We start from the raw sequence: 16818 nt of genomic DNA, 5'->3' as shown, positions 1-16818 counted from the left end.
GATGGGGAGGTTGTGGCCCCGCCCCCTGTCACACACAGAGCCGCAGGGCGATCATGGGGTTTGGGCGCTGCCCCCTGTCATGCTGATCTGGTGCCAAGAGGCCTCGCGGCTCTGCTGATCCCGGTGCTGGGAGGCATATTACCCTTTTACTATATAGGATAGAGGCCTGGTGCATGGGTGGGGGCCAGCTGGTTTGCCCTGAAGGGTGTCCAGGATTAGGGTGGGGGTCCCGCTTGAGTGCCTGTTCCAGCCTGGGTGAGGGGCTGATGGCTGTTTGCAGTTGGCCACACCCTCTTCAGGGTGGGGGTCCCCACTGGGGTGCCTGGCCAGTCTGGGTGAGGGGCTGAGGGCTGCTTTCAGGTTGGCGGTTGTTGACTGAAGCTCCCAACCGCTCCTTTTTTTTCTCTTTTTTTTTTATTTTATTCTGGGCCAGCTTTAGCTCTGGCTCTAGCTCTGAGGCTTCGTATCTGGTTTGTTTGCCGTTCTATAATCGAAACAATGTATAACTTCAGCTCTGAGATCCCGGCAGGCTGAAAGCTGGTTTCTGGGGTTTTGTTTAGCTCCTACATTTGCAACATAGTACATAGTTGCTTAGAGTTGCAACTCAGAGGCCGGCAAGTCAGGTGGGGAACGTTGTAGTCTGCAGTCACTGGAGCAAGCAAGCCTCATGTTCGCTTCCAGCTGCCTGGCTGCTGGCCGCCATCTTGGCTGACAGTTAATTTGCATAAGGATATGCTGATTAGCCAATGGGAAGGGTAGCGGTCGTACGCTAATTACCATGTTTCTCTTTTATTAGTGTAGATACTATATTTTGAAATTTATTCATTAATTTATATGTAAATTAAGACACACATTGGTTTATTTATTTGTATCAGTAATTAAACAATGTCCATATGTTGTGATTGGTTGAGATGCCTTTCCAAGTGGATAGGGTTTTTTAATTTTGTTAATAATTCCTGATTTGATTGATTGTTGACTCCTACCTTAATTTCATTGCAGTTTTTCTTTGAAATGTACCTAGGCTTTCTTTATGGTATGATATATAGTCATTTAAAAATATTTTATGATTGCTTTAAAAGAATATGTAATTCTCTTATTACTTGTTGTGGGATTCTGTCTTTCTCTTTCTCTTTTCTCATCCATTTTTTTTTTTTTCCTTGAAGAGACCCGTTGTTTGTCCTGTGGAGTTTTTCATTGCCAGGAGTATCTCTTTGGTGTGGTTAACATATTCTTCTGCCTTCTCAAATCTCTGTATTTCCATAAATTGATAGTTGGATTTAGACAATTGATTAGATTCAGAATTCATTTCCTTTTTCCAAGGCTGTTCATTGATCATGAGTCTCATAATAGTTGTTTTCTTTTTTGTGATGTTAGCAGCCATTGATGTTCAGTGCCTAAATCCTTTAATTTATTAAAGATTTAAAATGATGATGTTCTAGTTCTATTTTTCTTTCTTCATTTACTAGCTAGAATACTTCTATAATGAGAAACTTACTCTCATTATTTACCCAATGGTATTGTTGGTATATAAAAAGTTAGATAATTTTTTTCCCTTTATATCCTGATTTTATAAGTATGAGCTCATTGAATTAAACATACTGATATTTTAAAACACCACATTTATTATTCTTATTGATATGCAAATTATTACATCTTTGGCCAGTGGAAACCTTTTCAGGACCTTTTGGCACAACCATAGTAGTTTTTGATAACCTCGATATCTGGATGAGACATCCCAAGCTCATCATGTGTATTTCCAGATCTGGCATTTTTCCAAGGAGCCTTGATTCCTTAAAGTGGGAAATGGTATTTGGAGGCAACATTTGGATGCTAGGAGTGTGTATGTTTACAGAATTGGTCATCATTTCTAAACCTGTCAGTGGACAGAATTAGAAAATTTGTGTATGTAAGTGTATGTTTTATTTAAGATCAAATATGTCATGAGTTTAAACTGATGCTTCCAATTCAAATTGAAGACCATAAGGTCTTTCCCTTTCACATCTTCCTTCCTAAGAATTCCATTTTGTCAAGGACATCAGGGATCTGTGGTCCCTGTCCTTCTTTTTTAGACTAGTTGGTGTCTCTGTGTTCTCTGCCCTCTGAGGAGTTACAGAAAAGTTATAATTTTATAGATTATCTGGCCTTTGTTCTTTAGGATGAGAATAGTGTTCCTTCCAGCTTGACACGTTGTTTTTATTTTCTTCTTATCAAGTCTTTTTTGTGTGTGTAAATTAAGATTTATGTCTTAATGTCTTATTTTTGCTTCAATACTACCATTTGAATACCTTTCTCCCACGTATTTTTTTATATCCATGTGTATCTGCATTGAAAGTTTATTTAGCTCTACAATGGTCTCTTAGATGATTCTATAATTTGTATTTGAAATCTTTTAAAGTTTAGCATTAAAAAATTATCATTTTAACACAATTTTCAAGTTCATGAATTATCTGATTGCTCTACATTTTAGTTCTGATTTTCAAACTAAATATTAGTATATCCCAAGTTTTACTCTACCATTACAGGGACATATTTTGTGAATATATAATCAAAGGAATGTTAGAGAAACTTTATATAATTTTTTATATTCATCAAGTTTGATTTTTCTTATTAGCTTTTCACAAATTATAATAAAATGATAGACTTGTTAATTCTTTATTACAGAGTATATTCCAAGAGTACAATAAAGTGTACTTTTTTGATTGCGAGATTTATTATTCATTTGTTTATCATTTTAGTGTACTTAGCTAATTTTAAGGCCATATGAAAATTCTTTGCTGAAAATATTATTGTATTAAAGGAGCTGATTTTTATTACCCAAATATTATTAATATTGATAAAATTTGAAAATATTTAAACCAAGCTGCTCTAGTGTCCCTTGTTTTCTTAAAATGTGATACTATAAACAGTTAATTATCACATATTTCTTAGTAATGTCCACAATTTATTGAATTGATTTTAAATGTTGTATTAAATAATTGATATATCATGTTGGAAACAGTATTGCATAGTTTACCCTAATTTTACCTCCTCATTACTTTCATGGCCATAAAAAGTGACTTACTAAATGTTTCTTTTCTTTTTACCTTTATAGGTTATTTTAGTGTCTGCCAATAAATTGACTCGTTATATAGAACCATGTCAGTTAACAGAAGATTTTGGTGGAAGTCTCTCTTATGATCACATGGACTGGTTAAATAAGAGGCTGGTTGGTATATTACAATGAGATAAAATGTTATTACATGTAAATAAGATAGATTTTGATAACTTCATTGTTTTAATCAACTAAAGTATAATTAACTAAAATGTAGGTTGTTTTCGTGTTTATAAAAGTGAAGAAATATAATGTATATCACATGTTAGAATAATATTTGAAGGCAAATACTTTGAAATCAGATTCACAAATGTTAGCTATTACTGTTGTCATTAGTAGCAGTATTACTAGTTAAAGTTGTAAATCTTCCAGGTAGAACAGAGTAGCATAATTTCTTGGGAGGTAATCTAGTTATATACTATTCTCAGAGAAAATATTTAAACATCAATTTGAATTGGAGAGAAGTTTGGCAGGTTGTGGTTTATGATTCTGAAAATGTATCTTCTTTGTCACACTTGTGAAATCTGGTACTCTGTATAATACAGCATTATTTAACCAAACTTTTGGGGACTAAAATAATAAATATATTAACTCCGTTTAGATTATATGCTAATTTTATTGAAGAACAATGAACTTTTGGATATTCAGAATGGAAAACCAATTCTATTTCCATCATATTTAAACAATGTTTTCAGACAAATGAATGTCCACTTTATTTTAACCAGATTTGCCCAAATCCCTTTTTAGAAATACTTTAAGAACTCGTGTTAAAATTGTAACTAATTTATTTTTATGGTGTATGCTTGTGTGTAAAATTCTTTAACCATTAACATGCAACCAGTATGTATTGATAAATAGAATAGCATAAAGAAATGTTCCATAACTGGAAGTAGAGAATTAAAACTTCTCTAAATAATGTTCATGCAGTTAAAACTATTATGGATGCAGATGATTCTCAAGGAAACGTAGGAATAAAAATAAACTTGCTGATTGAGGAATAAAAATAATTTCTTAATGTATTTAAATTTTAAGAATTTCTCATCCATTGAAACTATTCATTATTTTAAGGAATGGTTAAGTCTTCTCTCCTGTACACTGTTGTGCTCTGATGGTTGAATTGTACTAAGTGACATCCAGAGGGGGAAGGGGAAACCTTACTGGCTGATTCTATTGCTCTTAACTGAAAATCCTTTAGTACATTTTAACTTTTAAGATTATTCTTAATATGTTAATAAAATTTCATATTGTAGGTTTTTGAGAAGTTTACAAAGGAATCTACATCATTATTAGATGAACTTGCTTTGATTAACAATGGAAGTGATAAAGGAAATCAAGAGAAAGAAAGGTAGGTGGCCAGAGTCATGCAATTATACCCTTGCAAAGCTATGATTAACCTGATAATAGGAACCTCTGTTGTTAATGCAAGCTAAAAGAACTAAGGTAAGCAAATCTCCATTCAATAAAAATTGCATACAAAAGTTGAATTAAATTTATTTTTTAATTTTTGAGACTTTGCTTTACATGTAAAGTTTACTGATTTGAATAAAAGTTTCTTTACAAAAGACTTTATTTGATGAATAGTAATAGCTTTACTTTTTTTCTGACACTGTAAAATATTCATTGGCAAGGAATATTTGAAATGAAACAATTTTTTACCTTTTTAGAATTCTACTTTGCTTATAAAGAATATGGAAAAGGTGGCAGCTTGAAATAAATGTAATGTGACCTTATTTAAATACATTAGCACTTACATGCCTGGCTTACAGAACTGTAACCTTATAAAGTATGTGATATTCATGAGTTCAACTTGGAGAATTTAGTGTTTTATGACACTAGATAAAGTAATTGTTCAGTTGTATTATCTAAATGTAACTACTTAGATAAATCATTTTAATGGGTTTCCATTGAACTTTGTAACCTTCGCAGTTTTCATTTTTCTGTTGGTAGACCAAGTCACTCGCCCAAGGTAAAAAGCATTTCAGGATGCAAATTAACTCTTTCTGGTCTCAATAACAAAGTGGTCACTAGAACAGTAATTTTTCATTGGGAAATTTGAAAGAATCAGTACTCTTGTCTGTCTCTTTCGAATCTGGCCTTACAAATACAATAGAACCTATAAAAAAATTCATCTTGATATTCTGTGAATCCAAATATAGTCATATACCAATTAACTGAGATGATAAGAGGGATATGAGAGGGTTCTTGTATAACACCAATTCTTGATTAAAACAAAGTAAAAGTGTGAAAACAAATGATTTGAATGTAAATGTCATAGAAGTTAAACATTTAGGAACATTACTATCCTATTGGTGCATTATAGAAATGTAAAATGTAAAAATATGTAAATATGTGTGTGTGTGTGTGTATACATGCTATGGCTCAGGAATTGAAAATCTCACACAAGTAACTTGATAAAAATTAGTTAAACTTCTATTTTTCTATAGTCTAGCAGAGTAAGTTTGATGTTTCTTAAAGTACTGTGTCTTAGGAAAGGCATGCTAAAAGGGTGTCTATAGAAAATGAGTTTATGGTCAGAGGGTTTAATGCTGAGAAAGCATTGGAGTAAAAACAAAAACAAAGTGTTTGTCCCTAGAACTTCTTGTGTTTATGGTCCAGTGTCACACCTTTTTTTCCATCTAATAATATCTTATTCAGTGTTTTGGAAATTATTTTGGGAAATATTGGTTCGCATGAATATATGAAGTATTATATAAAACTAGAGGCCCGGTGCATGACATTCGTGCACTGGGGCGGTGGGGGATCCTTCAGCCCGGCCTTTTCCCTTTCACGGTCCGTGAACCCTCAGGGGATGTCCGCCTGCTAGCTTAGGCAGACATCCCCCGAGGGGTCCTTAGCACTGCAGTGGAGGCAGGAGAGGCTCCCTCCACTGCCACTGTGCTCGCCAGCCGTGAGCCCAGCTTCTGGCTGAGCAGTGCTCCCCCTGTGGTGGCGCACTAACCACAAGGGGATAGCTCCTGCGTTGAGCATCTGCCCCCTGGTGGTCAGTGCATGTCATAGCGACCGGTCATTCCGCCATTTGGTCGATTTGCATATTAGGGTTTTATTATATAGGATGTTATGTGTGTCAGTCTCTCCTAAAGGAACTCAAAGTGTATTGCTTAGTCTCTAAAATCCCAGATAGTAAAGTCCTCCCCATGCAAATTTTTGTTACCTTTATGTCAGCCCTCAGGAAGTATTGAGGCTAAATAAGGGCCAAATGCCTAGATCAACTGTCAAAAGTGAGAGATTTAGAGCAAGACTTCCCGGTTACAGCAGCAGGGTCCTAGGCTTTGATTTGCCATGTACATGATCTTTCACTTATCTTCTACTTCCCAAATGTGTTTAATAAAGTTCACAGTCCAGCTCACATGAAGCATAATTAGTACAGGGATAGAGTACAATGGCAAGGGACACACACACACACAAATATGAGAATATTTGCAGTTCTCAAAGGTTGCTGTGGGTAAGTAAACTTTTGATTGTTGGCAGATGATTACATGTGTTTCTTAATGTTAACATTTCTGGGTTATTACATAGTTAGCAATTTCATTTTGAAACAAATATCCAGTGAAAACTACTAAAATGGATTATTTGATATATTTGAAATAATATCATAATTCATATAATAACAGGCTAATATGCAAATCAACTGAATGGCAGAATGACCGGTCGCTATGACATGCACTAACCATCAGGGGGCAGACGCTCAATGCAGGAGCTGCACCCTGGTGCAGTGCGCTCCCACAGGGGGAGCGCTGCTCCGCCAGAAGCTGGGCTCATGACTGGCGAGCGTAGCGACAGTGGCGGGAGCCTCTCCTGCCTAAGCTGCAGTGCTAAGGATGTCTGACTGACGGCTTAGGCCTGCTCCCCCAAGCCAGTAGTTGGACATCCCCCAAGGGCTCCTGGACTGTGAGAGGGCACGAATTTTGTGCACCGGGCCTCTAGTTAATAATAATAAACTCTTTTTCTCAGTAATATATTTTGTGATTTATCACATATTTTTGTGGATATGAGTATTTAGTTAACTCTAATAGTGTTCCTAATGCTTTAGAGAAATTATGGTAGAACAGTATTCCTCAGGTTTTCATTCTTTGGTTGTACCTGTTTTAATATGTATACATAAAAGATTTTCTTAAATTATATGGGTAGAAATACAGCTTTTAAAAATTACTCTCTTGGTGTTTGCCAGGTCTGTGGATTTAAACTTCCTTCCATCAGTTGATCCTGAAACAGTTCTTCAGACAGGTAAGATGAAAAAACATATTGATCAATAATCATCATAATCCAATAAACTAATCCTAAATTGATTGAGTCATGAAATAGACATCAGTTGAGCATGTACAGCTGGTCCTTGAATAACATAATTTTGTTCAAAGTCATTTTGTTATAATGTTATGAGGTGCTGTAGGAACTTAACTCTTACTTAAGTCAATTAGCCTATGGTAAAATTGGTTCTGTTATCTAGTGTTTTGCTTAAAGTTGGAGAACTATTGACGATTTATTCTATATTTAGTATTGACGATAATACTCTGTATTATGTGGTAGAAACTTACAGGGAAATTTTTCGAACTGATATTTATTTAACTGAGCTGTTAATATACTCTACAATATTGAAAATATTAATAATGATAAATCGTTAACTTATCTCTCCCTTGAAATACTTGGGTTTATTTTCTTATCTGTAAAGTGGAGATAAAAATTTCTTTTATATAAGGTTGCTATGAGGATTATTGAAAACTTATTCTAACATTGTAATTTTTGTGGGGTTTTTTTTGTATTTTCTTATTTCATTTTTCTAACAACCCCTTGAGATAATTAGGATTATTTTCTCTATTTTGTACTTAAGGAAGCCAAGGCTTAGAGATATTAAAAAACTTGCTCAAGATCAGGTAACTATTAAGCTTTATTACCATAGCAGTAAAAATAGGACTAACTCCAAAGCCACTGGCTGTACTGCTTTACAGTCATCTACGTAAAAGCACTTAGCACCTGCAATTGTCTTGAACATAGTGTGTGTTCATTGCTTCATGGTATGTACTATATATATAAATTCATAAAAGCCGTTACGATCAGAATACATTTATCTTTTTACTTTGACAATTCCCTTAATGTTTTCCTTGTGGATACCATTTCTGTTAGAGAAGCAGCACCACATAATGATTTGAAAGGCAATACTTTGAAACCAAACTGCTCAAGTCCCAACTCTAATATTACTAGTTGTATAACCTACATAATAAGTTACTTAACTTTTTCCCATCTTAACTCAGTTTCCCATCTTAAAATTGGGATGATAACAGTACCTACACTTCACTGGGTTGTGGTAAAGGATAAATGAGTTGACATGTAAAGTGAGTGCTATTAGAACAGTGCCTGGTACACAGCAGAATTAGAATTATGAGCTATTATTGGAAACTACATTAGAAGTAAAATTAAGGTATTATTATTTAAAAGAACTTCACTATGTTCTAGAATCTGTGAAACAACTACTAGAGATATTTGGGCTGGAATACAGTATTGCTCTAGATTTGAAACTTAATTCCTTGTTTATGTGCCACTAAGTCCTTTATTATATGCTATTTACTCTTAAAACAGGGAGAGTATGAAATAGAGAAGTTTAGAACAATCTTGGATATTTTTTAAAAATTGGGAATACCTCCAAATCAAATTAGAAGTTTTGTTTCTATATATTAAAAGCCATTTAAATTTAGGACATGTTCCTGAATAATGGTAAAAACAAAAGAATTTAAATATCTGCATTTTTTGACCACTAAATAATAATTGGAATAGTAGTATCCCAGAAAAACAATTTGTTAATTTATTTACTTTTAAAATTGTTAGGATACTTAACAACTTTAGACGTTGCACATTCTGCATTTCTAATTTCTCAGGAATGAGCAGATTTTCTTTATTAGATTGCAGTAATTGAATAACATTGGATATTCTTTGGCCTCTCATGATTCCCACTAAAATATATATTGTGGGGAGTCCTATACATAAAGGTTGTTTATATATTATTTTGTACCAATAATAAAGACTTGCTACCTTTAGTGCAATCGTACATTTGTTACACCGTCAACTTTTCTTTTAGGAGCTATAATTAAGGGTATGAATTAATACTGAAATCATACAACATATTGCTTAGTATTGATTAGTACCATCAGACAGAAATTCCAGAGTGTAATTGTACTCACAGGAAAAGAGAATTGGTTGGTACAGTATTCTGAGCAATGAGTCCACCAATAAGAAGAATATGATAGATATAGATAAAATATATAAATATACCATAAATTTACTATACAGTATTGCGTATTTAGAATATATATTCATGATATATGAAATAGCATATAAATAATACTATGTTGTATATATGCACATATATGCAGTTTTCTATTTCTATATAAATTTTAAAATTACATGTGAGTACTTAAGACCAGGTATGTAGGTAGACATAAGGTAGATAGGCTCTAAAAATAAGGGGCTAGAATTGAGAAGAATTGTATTTCTTTATGAATATTAATTATAAGTATCTTTTATCCATAAAGGGCATGAATTGTTATCCGAATTACAGCAGCGTCGATTCAATGGCTCAGATGGAGGAGTGTCATGGTCTCCTATGGATGATGAACTGCTTGCACAGCCACAGGTTATGAAATTATTAGATTCACTGAGAGAGCAATATACTCGTTACCAGGAAGTTTGTAGACAACGTAGTAAGCGTACACAACTAGAAGAGATTCAACAGAAGGTGATGCAGGTAGGTGTCTGATTTGAATATATTTAACTCTTTATTTATCAATGTTGTGTTTTAAAAAATAATTTCTACTCTGTGACTGATTTTATGCCAGGCCTTATTTATACTGTATGGAGAACCTTAGACACCAAATCAAACTTCACTTTTAAATTATGTACATTTTTACAAATAATATTTGTATTAAGAATATATTTTTTTCTACAATGATGACTGAGCATTCAGCTCACGCTATCAGAATGAACTTCAAAAATAACTGGATGGAAACATCTGTGGTCTCTGCATTCTTATAATAAATAACATTTTGTTAGTGAGATCTGATTTCTTTTTAATAATTTGTTAGTGTTTTGTTAATTTGAGCATTTAGTTTTTCTATCCAAGAGAAGAGATAAAATGTAATATAAGTAATTATATTTTATTATTGTATGAAACTGAGAAATTTTTAAGTGTATTTAATATTTATAACTTTTTAGTTCCTTTAATATTTAAAAAATCAATGCTAAGGAAGACATTTCTGTTATTTAAACTACATTCTGAATTTTCATGTTGAATTATTAAGAGATAAATCTTAAAATATTTTACTTAAAAATTCAGATTAGAAATGTTTTTTATTAGATTTATTAGGTAATTATGAAGTGCTTATTATATAGGATATAAAGGTACACTTGCCTTTTGCTATCATTAAACTTAAGGGGAGAGAATGTTAAGTGTCACAAGGGCATGACTGAAGTGCTATGGGTATTTATAGGAGGGATTATTCCTCTGGTTGCAGGTATTCTAGGAAAATTTAGTGGAGTAGGTGGAATTTGAACTTGTCCTCCAAGAATGTGTGGGACATCTTTTAAACCAGGAATCTCCTTTTGTTTTAAAAGAATTTGAAATTTTGTGAAGGATAAAGAACAGCATGAATAAATAATAGCAGCATGAAAGTCCAAGCTCCATTGAAGAAAAAGGAAGCAGGAAAGCACTGTGGGAAGTTTTTTGGCTTTTGAGTCATAGAGCAAAATAGTTCAGAGAGCATGTTCTGAATCCCAGTTCTTCCATTTATTTGGTATGTGATCATGGCTACATTATTTAGCCACCTGAAACTTTATCTAACTTTCTTTTTTCTCTTTCTCTATTTTTCTCCCATGGTTTTTTCATTACTGAAACAGGAATAAATAGTCCACTTTTGAAAAGCTGTCAGTACTCGATTAGTGGCAGCTTTTATATTTGTTTCCATTGAATTAGACTCTGGTCTAGAAGTATACTTTAGTTCTTGGCATACTTTTTCTGTAAAAGGCCAAGTAGTGAATATTTAGGCTTTGTGGGTCAATTTTTCTTGCAGTTATGGCTATTTAAACTGCCCTTATAATCCATACACATTATGTAAATGAATGTATATGTCTGTGCTCCAGTAAAGTTTTATTTACAAAAACAGTGGTAGGCCACAATTGGCCTGTAGTTGTTGACCTCTGACCAGATCATCAGGATGTCATGGGTACAAAAGCTTGAAATGAAGGAAGGAGCTGAATCATGGAAGATCTTGAATTCCAGGCAAAAGGATTTAGATTTTATCTCATGATAACCAAACCAAAGATTGCTGGACATAAATTCATTATATGTAACTTTTTCTATGTAGTATATTTTTAAGTTAAAGATAGCTTGTATTAAATCCAGTTAAGGTTAGCCATGTAGCTTGAGAGTCCCCTATGTCTGCAAGGTACATATCAAGACCCCCCAGTGGATGCCTGAAATCACGAAGAATACCTAAGTCTGTATATACTATGTTTTTTCTCTATATGTACATACATTTTCACTTAAAGCAAACACTTCATGGCTTTTTTTTCGCCGATCCAAATAGCCAGCATCACTACTCTTGCACTTTGTGGCCACTGTTAAGTAAAATAAGGCTTATTTGGACACAGCACTGTGATACCGTGATAGTCAGCCTGATAACTGAGAAGAAGGCTAAGTGATTAATGAATTGATAGCATGTCTAGTATGGATATGTTGGATAGAGGAGTGATTCACTTCCTGGCTGGGACAGTGCAAGATTTTATCACACTACTCAGAACAGCATGCATTTTAAACTTATGAATTATTTTGTTTCTGAATTTTTTTTTCATTTAAATGATGGGACTACAGTAAAGGGGTATCTTGGAAAACTGTAATTATGGAATAACAGTGTTATACAAGTCACCCAGGTAATCTGGGTTCACCCTCTTCTACCACTTTCAAGTTGGGAATGAACTGTAACCACTCAATGCTGTAGCTTCCTTCTTAGTAAACTGGGCATAAAAATAACAGTAATAATATGACCCACTTAATACGGTGTCACAAGGATTAAAGAAGATACTTATAATAATAAAATGTGTAGTGTTTGGCACATAATGAGTTTTCTATTAATATCAATTATTTCTCACTCATTCAAATATGAATGTGTATATTAGTGTGACACTGTGGTGCTGGAATACAATGGTGAGTAAAATAGACAAAGTTCCCACCTTTACGGAGCATAATCCTATATAATAAAAGCGTAATATGTAAATCGACCATCCGGTTGTTATGACACGCACTGACCACCAGGAGGCAGACGCTCAACACAGGAGCGCCGCTCAGCCAGAAGCCGGGCTCACTGCTGGTGAGCGCAGTGGCGGTGGGGGGAGCCTCTCCCGCCTCCACTGCAGGTGGGCAGTAAGAGGTAAGGAGCCAGGGTTCCTGGACTGTGAGAGCCCCAGACTGAGAGAGGGATCAGGCCTAAGCCAGCAGGCGGACATCCCCTGAGGGGTCCCGGACTGCAAGAGGGCACAGGCCTGGCTGAAGGACCCCCTCCACCCCAGTGCACGAATCTCGTGCACCAGGCCTCTAGTTAGATAATAACACAAATAGTTGTAAAATTGTAACCATGAAAGAGAGTGGTGGGAGTAAGGGTGAGAAAGAACACTTCAGAGATGAATCATTTTTATGGCTTGCAAGACTTAATGGATGGTAGTGGTGTCCAATTATGTTTGGATTTAAGTGTGGGTGGAAAAGGCCGTAGAGAATCATGATATTGGGTTTAGATATGTCGAATTTGAGGTGACTTTGAGACATCTAAGAAAAATGTGGAAGGGTATTCCTAAACAGGTCCAGAAATCAGAGAAGTCTGGGCTGGTGACATATTTGTTTGTTATTCGTATATGAATGATAATCAAAGGCATTGATATGGATGAGAATTGCCCAAGTAAAGAGCTGAGAGAATGTGAGATGTGGACTTGTTAACTAAGCTAAGAGAAACTCCAGCATGCAGTGAGAAGGCAGTGAATGATTGGCCAGAGATGAAGAATAAAAGTGTGAAGAAAGCACTTCAGGAAAGGATTTGGGAACCCTGTCAAATGCTGCTGAAAGACTGTAAAAGAGTAAGACTTAACATGTTGGTTAGAATGTACAAGATTGAGATAATTGGTGAACCTAGGGCATGAATGGCACGACCAGAAGCACATTGACATGAATTCAGGAATGAGCAAGGACACTGAGGGACACTGAGTACAGATGACTGAGAATTTTGTCTTTGAAGGAAAGATGAGCAATAGACCAGTCCCTGAAAGTGGTAGAATAGGGGTTATATTAGTTTACGAGGGCTGCTGCAATGAAGTGCTGCATACTGGGCGCTTACACAACAGATATATTTTCTCACAGTTCTGGAGGCTAAAAGTCCAAGATCCAGGTGTTAGCAAGGTTGATTCCTTCTGAGGACAGTGAGGGAAGGATCTGTTCTAGGTCTCTCATTGTCTTGTCGATGATGACCATCTTCTCCCTGTATCTTCATATCATTTTCCTCTTTATCTGTGTCCACATTTCCTCTCCTTTTAAGGACACCTGTCATTAGATTAGGACCCATCCTAATAACCTCATTTTAATTTAATTGTTTCTTTGAAGGCCCTATCTTTAAATAAATATGGTTACATTCTGAAGTACTGAGGGTTAGAACATACAGATTTGGGGTAGGGGGGACCACAATTCAGCTTAATAGGGGTCAAGTGTAGTGTTGTTTTTTTTTAATTGATACTATAGAAAACTGTAAGAGGTTTAAAGCCCAGTGGGATTTATCAATTTGGAGAGAGAAATTGAATATACAAAAGAGAAAAAAGAGGTAATACTATCAAGTTCCTGACAAGGTGGAAGTGAATGAACTCGAAAACAGTTGAAGAGATTAGCTTTAGAATGAAGAGGGAGAACTCCCCCACTGTAACAGGAGGGAGGATGAGTGGGATGAATCTGGAGATGCTTTCATGTATAAGAGGCATCAGGAAGATGGAATTCCTGTGTGATGTGTTCTCTTTTTTTGTAAAATAAGAGACAAAGATCATCTGCTTAGTGGTGTAGGTTGGAGGCAGGGTAGTGGGGGTGTTGAAGAGGAAGAGGTTTAAATGAAGTGAAGATGATTCAGAATTTTTTTTTTGTGGGGATTGGAAGAGTAAAATTACTCCACAAGTGTGGTTCTATTTTCAGATAGTGTTAATATTGAATTTATGGGGGAACCTTTCTGGCCTGTTGTATGACTCTATTTGTGGCTGGCTATTGAGGTAGAGCACAGAGATAGGATTCACCCAGCATTTGTGCTTTGCTACGTGGCAGATGAATGGGTAGGATAAAAAGACAGAGGGGCAAAGGAGTTAATGTATTGCCAAATGCATTTTTGAAATATTGGACCAGCTCAAGTGGATAAAAAAGAAACTAAAGAAGGGTGATGATGATAATATTCATAATGATGGTGATGATGGTAACAAGATTATTGTTAAAAACAAACTTCATTACAATTCAGTTTTATGAACATTACATGTAGATTGGTTAGAACATTAATATTCATCCTCTAATGGTCCTGCAGTTTTTCACAGGTCACATTTTAGGGAAAGATCTATTTCCCTTGTCAAAATGATTACTTAAATTAAACTACATAGTAACATATATTTGTCATGTCAGCACACACAGCATAAACATAATGTCTTCAGTCTTGCAAATTTGAGGAAAATGAAATTTTTTTTGTTATATGAAGATAATCATAAAGTTGACTATCTGCTTTTATGTTAAATTAGTGAAAATTGAAATTTTCCAAATTTCTTTGTTGACTTATCCCTAAAAACATAATGAAATAGTAATCAATAGCTCTAATAAATAAACTGCCTGATAGTAATAACCGTTACAGTTACTAGTCACTTATTCCCCACCGTTCATCTTGGTAGCATCAGACTTCATGTGTTATGCAGAGGCTGTCCATGCTGCTGCTACATATAAAAATTAAACTTCACATACTTCTAGGTAGGAGACAGTACCACTTCACAGAAATATACTATCATGATTCTCATTATTTATTGCAGCAGTAATTACTTCCAGCATTGCAAATGTTATTTCTAGAGTCATCCGTGTGCTTTTTCCTGTTTGTAGAAAGGAACCATAGGGGCAAAATAGGATACATGCTGAGTTGCATGTGTATGTAGCTGGAGGCTATGTACTCAGTTCCTCGTATTCTTTCTCCGGGTCAGTTGCTTGACATTTGCTTGACATACCCTTCTGCATGATGTGACCTCACATACTTCCAGATACTCTCTCATACATTCTTTAGAAATTAGCCTAGTCATGAAAGAATGGTGGATACTCACATGCATTTTTTATCTTTGCAGATATTTGTCATGGTAGATTTTAAGAACACATCTGCAATCCAAGGTTATTATTTTACATATACATATAACCATTTGAGAAGTCACACTGATATAGATTGGGCATGGAACTGCTTTTGCAGTAAGTTAATATTCAGATTGACTGAGCTAGATGTCCTGATTGAACTTATTTTATAACCTAGTTTGGTAAAGCATCATCGTTAATGCATTTAAATAAATTTGTTTACTGGGGCATCAACCTCAGTTTGCATCATTTTTATTAGAAATAGTCATACAGTTACTGATGTTGCATCCTAAGGGAAATTTTAGTATACATTAAAACGAGTAACTGGCTTCCTGTGGGTTTTCTTTTTTTTTTTTTTGACAAGATGCCTTTGCTCTTTGAAAGTTCCATGTCAGTGAATTGTTTTCCCTTACTTATCATGATTTATGTATGGTAACCTACTTCTTTTGTTTCTAGCATATTCTAAAAGCAAAATTTAAATGTTTAAATAATATCTTCAATTTTTAAAAGTAATGTATAATACATTATTAATTCATTAAATGTTTTTGAGATGCTTTTATTCCATCTCTTATTTTTAGAATTTAGACATTTCTAGTGAAATAATTGATTATATTTATTTCTGAAAGCTATTTTATGTCTGTTGCAATATCCCATATTTGTATTACAGAGTAATAAATGAGAACAATACAGCTTTAGAAAAAAAGTTACATATAACTATAAAATGCTGCATATATCCTATATAATAAAAGCCTAATATGCTAAGTGTCTGGTCGTCTGGTCATCCATTCATCCAATCAAAGCGTAATATGCTAATGATATGCTAAGGTCACTCAGCCACTCGCTATGACATGCACTGTCCAACCAGTAAGTTAGCTTGCTGCTGGGGTCCAGCTGATTGGGACTGAACAAGATGGGCCAGACACGCCCTGGAGCCCTCCCGCAGCCCATCCCGAGCTGGCCAACCTCCCGTACCCCTCCCTGGCCCCGATTGTGCACCGGTGGGGTCCCTTGGCCTGGCCTGTGCCCTCTCGCAATCCGGGACCCCTCAGGGGATGTCGGAGAGCCGGTTTCAGCCTGATCCCGCTCAACGCAGGAGCTGCCCCCTGGTGGTCAGTGCGCTCCCACAGGGAGAGTGCCACTCAGCCAGAAGCCGGGCTCACTGCTGGCGAGCGCAGTGGCAGTGGCGGAAGCCTCTTCTGCCTCCGCGGCAGTGCTAAGGCTGTCCAACTGCTGGCAGTCGGACATCCCCCGAGGGCTCCCAAACTGCTAGAGGGTGCAGGCCGGGCTGCGGGGACCCCCCCCCCCCAGGGCCCGAATTTCGTGCACCGGGCCCCTC

At 35.6% G+C, this 16818-nt stretch overlaps 1 protein-coding gene across 1 annotated transcript in view; it reads left to right on the top strand.

The window, feature by feature from the left end:
• The window catches only part of SESTD1 (SEC14 and spectrin domains 1), a 65201-nt gene that overhangs the window by 26486 nt on the left and 21897 nt on the right, over window positions 1-16818 (top strand). The window contains exons 5-8 of the mRNA XM_014546426.1: window positions 3092-3205; window positions 4342-4436; window positions 7281-7336; window positions 9634-9845. Of these exons, the coding sequence (XP_014401912.1) occupies window positions 3092-3205; window positions 4342-4436; window positions 7281-7336; window positions 9634-9845 (477 nt within the window). The remainder of the gene's footprint in view (window positions 1-3091; window positions 3206-4341; window positions 4437-7280; window positions 7337-9633; window positions 9846-16818) is intronic.

The sequence above is a fragment of the Myotis brandtii genome, unplaced genomic scaffold (genome assembly GCF_000412655.1).
Source record: "Myotis brandtii unplaced genomic scaffold, ASM41265v1 scaffold112, whole genome shotgun sequence".
In the NCBI taxonomy this organism is placed as follows: domain Eukaryota; kingdom Metazoa; phylum Chordata; class Mammalia; order Chiroptera; family Vespertilionidae; genus Myotis; species Myotis brandtii.
The sequence above is the reverse complement of the archived record's forward strand: the minus strand, read 5'-3'. Positions and strand labels throughout refer to the sequence as shown.